Source organism: Elephantulus edwardii, unplaced genomic scaffold (genome assembly GCF_000299155.1).
Source record: "Elephantulus edwardii isolate Elephantulus edwardi_28Jun2011 unplaced genomic scaffold, EleEdw1.0 scaffold00026, whole genome shotgun sequence".
Taxonomy (NCBI): domain Eukaryota; kingdom Metazoa; phylum Chordata; class Mammalia; order Macroscelidea; family Macroscelididae; genus Elephantulus; species Elephantulus edwardii.
The window spans coordinates 14,043,134-14,048,204 of record NW_006399776.1 but is presented as its reverse complement, the minus strand read 5'-3'; the positions used below and the strand labels follow the sequence as shown (position 1 = coordinate 14,048,204).

General features: G+C 35.2%; 1 protein-coding gene across 1 annotated transcript in view; it reads right to left on the bottom strand.

Annotated features, from left to right (window-relative positions):
• DPH6 (diphthamine biosynthesis 6) overlaps window positions 1–5,071 on the bottom strand; it is a 205,158-nt gene that overhangs the window by 51,071 nt on the left and 149,016 nt on the right. The window contains exon 5 of the mRNA XM_006883043.1: window positions 2,473–2,591. Within this exon, the coding sequence (XP_006883105.1) occupies window positions 2,473–2,591 (119 nt within the window). The remainder of the gene's footprint in view (window positions 1–2,472; window positions 2,592–5,071) is intronic.

The window sequence follows — 5,071 nt, the reverse complement described above, 5'->3', positions numbered from 1 at the left end:
TAAAATTAATGAAGTGTAATTTAGAAAAAGCAACAGTAGCAAAAAGAACTGTCTGACAGAACCATTTCAGGAAATATCAAAAGATCGAGAAACAATTATAATAAAAGAAGTTAAAGATAGCCTCAAAGCAAAAAGAGGCCCCATGTTATCAGTGGGATACCAAATAGATTATAAAAAGAGGGCCAAATCATCACATACATATACATACACAAAATTGTAGTTGCCTGCAATATTAAGTACAAATTATTATAAAGAGGATAAAAACCACACACGCAAGAAACACAAAAGCCCACTGCCCTGGAGTTGATGCCAACTCATGGCATCCCTTCATTGGGTTTCTGAGGCTATAAATCTTTATGAGAGGACACTGCCCACCTTTTTCTTGTCAAACCCCACCTTTCTTCTTTTCAAGCATCTGTTTGATTTTAACCACGACCTTATGGTTAGCAGCTCAACACATAATCCAGTATGGCACCAAAGATCCTCATAAACAGAGCAGTAAATTTAAAAGTCCATACATCTGGATTTTCAACAGGGTGCTCTGATGGTATAGTCTTAGAGAGTTGTGCTGTTAACCTAAAGGCCTTGCTTCTCTGGCATTTCAAATTCATCTGCTATTCTGAAGGAGAAAGATGGGCAATCTCCTCCTTTGTAATTTACAGTCTTGGAAACCAAATGAGAGGCCAGGCAGGTACTGATTCTGGCAGTGAGATTTAAAATTTTTAATCCATTTCATTCTATGATAGTGAATGTGTGTTATATACATTTATTAGAGAACTATGCAATTTCAAATAATCTAAAGGGAGAGTGTGAATTACAGAGGGAATATGCTCAATAGAGTCACATGAAAACTTCTAAGACAAATTAATATATTGTAAGATATTTAATTATTAATTACTGAGCACCTTTTGTCAAAAGAGAGAACTCAACTACACTTTAATTTTTCTGCTAATGAGATCAAATTGCAGAGTATCTTATGTTTCCACTAAAGACTTACTTTTAATGGCATAGAACAGAGTCGTTTGGCATTTACCAAATAGAAATATTACAGGATCTGGAGTCTTCACTTTTCTTTTATTAGTACTTAAAATGTGAATTTATTTATAAAATCTTCCACAGCTTGAGACCTTGTTATTTCAGAGAGCAGGAAGGTAAACACTCACAAATTAGGTACATGATTTAAGTTTTTGGAACCCTGAGGCTTTAGGTTATTTTCTGTAATAAGTTCATGAAATAAATGTATTTGGCTCAAATTGTGATTTCTCAAAACTAAATATAAGCATAAAAATTGAAAACAACAAATTAAATCAATTCATGGCTCATATTCATGTTTGAATCAGATTTCCAATTGCCTGCTGTTTCTATGCTAAATGACCAAATGACATTCTTTCAAACTTAATTTTCTTTTCTCTCCTAAATACCCAGTACTTATTATTTCTAATTTTTTTTATACTACCACCAACATCAAGTATTTTATTTAAGAATAATTTGAATAGGTATTAAAAAACCCCTACCAACTAGTAATAGGAAGGAACATATCAGGTGTTTAGTCAAACATGGATTTCAAGGTGGTTCCAACAATGTTTTAAAAGGGAAATATATATGTTCTATTTCCTATGGACATGAATTTCTAATCCTTTAAAATAATTTTAATTAAAAGATATAAGAAAATATCAGAGTCAACTAGTTTTTTTTAAAAAATTATGAACAGTTCACTATTAACTTCTTTGAAAAGATTTACTCATTTTAAATTTATCATTCTTAACATATGTTGTTGCTTGCCTTCCAGTTAGAACCAACTCATAGCCGACCCCCAGTAGGTTTTCAGAGGCTGAAAAATGCACAGGAGGAAACCGCACATCCTTAGTCCATGCATCACCCGGAGCATTCAAACTGCATGTTCTTGGGATTTCAGTGCAGCTTCTGAAAACTAGGCCCAGAGCTTCCTTTTTAACATAACGTTCTTGTTGTTGAATGCTGGTGAGCTGAGCAGGACTCATAGCGAGCGACTTGAACAAAAGACCTAAGCCATTCTATAACTATCATCGTTTCCAAAGTTCATAGAGTTTCCAGAGGCATGTTGTTTAGGAAATGGATGCCATTCTTAATAGCACTAACTTAATTTCTTTGGGAGCACTGCTAATGTAGTCCACAGAATGGTAAGTTACTAACTCAAAAGCAGCACCTCTCTGATGGTTCAAAATTATCAGTGACAGAACAAATGTGGGCAATTGGCTCTTCTAAGATTGACAGCCTCTGAAAACTTGCTGGAGAGTCAATTATGAGTTAATTCTGACTTAAAGGCAAGGAGAGAGCTTAAAACACTTCTTTGCCTTAAAGTGCCAAAGAGTTTCAAATTTTATATTCTAAATAAGTCTTCTTTTTGGTGGTTGTTTTAATTGCTTATTAGTAGACTGAGATTATCTGTATGGTAATCTCAAGGAAGAGATCCCTTCGTGTCTGGCTACATACCAAAAGCTGCTACTTTGATGATCACTGCTTGAATGTTAGATGTTATCATTTCTCGGAGCAAGTCTTTTTGGTTTCTCTGCCAAAGGTAAGCTAGAGGCTGGAGATTAAGCCTTTTACACCTATAAAACAAACAAATAAAAAACCAGATGATATCTTAATGTTCTATACTTGAATCGATAGCAATTACTTTTATTTTAAACATAATGTATCTCTCAAGGATTGCAGCATTTAAAATACTTTAAAAAACATGTTTTGCATAATGAAGTTTATATATATAATATAAACATATTTAATTTCCACAGGCTATGCATAAACAGATAAAATGAAATCTCCAGACAGATTAAAATATACTTTTAGTAAGATTCTAAATTTAGAAATCTACTAACAAATGATTATTCCTTTTTTGTAACTTTCTTGGGTATCCAGAAAATAGATAAATAGAATTGTTCTAGTAAGGCAAACACATATTTTGATTAAATTTATAATACTTCTAGTTACATGAACTATTCTTGTCTACTATACTTTGAAATATTTTTGAGAACTTGGTTCTAAGTGTAAAGGACATATATGATGTTATCCTAAAAAATGCCTTTTTAAAACTATTACAGTTGGCCCCTTCTGGTCTTCAGCTACCTTAAATGCAGACACATGGTCTTGCAAATCAGTATGGTCTTGTAAACCACCAACAGCTGTGGGATTAGTATATGAGAAAGAGTGCTTCCCACCTAATGTATCAAGACTTGAGTTGAGCAAAACTTGTGGCTGCAAGACTTGTGGCTGCAGGACTTGAGGGAGATGGGGCAAGATCTGGGTAAGAGCGAGACTCTGCTGGTGGTGGTGGTGATACTGTGGCAAGGTGTGACCTGAGGCATTTGGCATTTGTGCTGACCATAGTCAAAGGTTTTTGCTGTTCTTACGGGATGCTTGAAGGAGAAGCTGACTTATAACCGCTCTGAGGCAAACCTTACTGGATGATTTGGATTTGACTACTGAACCGCAACTGGAGCCTGAACTAATTGAGAAATAGTGCCTTGGAACTTGAACTAAAACCTGAACTTGTAGTGGGTAATATTCTTTGCCTCTCCGACTCTCTAACTTACTCCCCTAATAAAACCCATTCTCAGTACCACAATTGTGAGTCTGTGAGTTAACAACAAACAACAAACCTCTTGCTGTTGGTGTGGCTCTAGAGGCACCATGGAGCTTGGCTATGGGCTCTTTATCTGCTTTCTGCTCTCGGACAAGAAGGGGCTGTGCTATTTTTACTCCACTGGCCCTTTCAGGCGGAGGCTCATGGCCCTATGCCTAATGTTCCATTTTCTACTCTCAAGACACAAATGAGTATTCCTATATTTATAACTTCCTTTAGTATCCCAATTACAAAGCAACTGGAAAATAGGAAATAAATTTGTTCTAGTAAGAGAAACATTTAAACATTAATAATTAAATTTACAATACCTATTGTTACATAAACTATTCTTTTGTACTGCATTTTGAAATATTTTTGAGAACTTCATTCTATATGAAAAGTACATAACTGCACAAAAAGTACATTTGAATGTCTAATATGTTGTAAGGATTATACTAGATAATATGTTTGGTGCAGTAGAGAGAATATGGGCCTTTGAGTCCAGATAAAACTGAGTTTCAAATATGGTTCTGAAACTCACTAGTTGTATGGCTTCCACAACTCAATTAAATGAAGTCTCTGCCATTAGTTTCCTGCCCATACATAAGAATAAAAATATTTCCTATCAAAGTTCTTGAGACGATTAAAATGTTGGAAGGGAAGTCCTCCTTTACTTTTCTATCCTTTATTTTCCACATCCAATATGTCACTATGCAGAATCCACTTACTCCTCACCTATACCACCTCCTAGTGTCATCATATGAGCCACCATCACCTCTGGAGTCAACATCCTTCTTATCTTCCCACTCGTCTCTGACTTTTTAAAACCTGTTGTTGTGGTGTACTGTAGAGTGGGAATCTACTCATAGCTGACCCTCTGGTAGTTTAACTCTATGAACTTTGATAAATGATGATAGTTATAGAAAGTTTCAGGCCTTTCGTTTATAGGATTGATATGAGTCTACTCCATACTATGGCAATCAACAACAACCACTACATAGTATTTGAAACACTGTTTTTGTTATATGTTATTCAGTTATCTACTACCATTTGCAACTCACTGAACATTGTCTAGTTTTAAACATCCTCATAATCATTTCCACTTTTGAGGCCATTTTTACAGCTACAACATTGAGCTATTTTATTAAGGGTCTTCCTCCTTTTTGGTAACCTTGTACTTTACTATGCATAATCTCTTTCCCTTGGAACTGGCCATTTCTGATATTAGGTCCAAAGAATATGAAATGAGGTCTCAATATATTGACTTTTATGGTGTATTACAGGCTATATGTTTTCTAAACCAGATTTACTTTTTCTTCTTCCAATGTTGTTGTTATGTGCCTTCGAGTCGCTTGTGACTCATAGCGACCCTATGTACAACATTTCTAAACTCTGCTCTGTCCTGTGCCAATCGCACTGTCTCTGACAATCCCATCTTGATTATCCCACTCACTGAATCAATCCACCTCA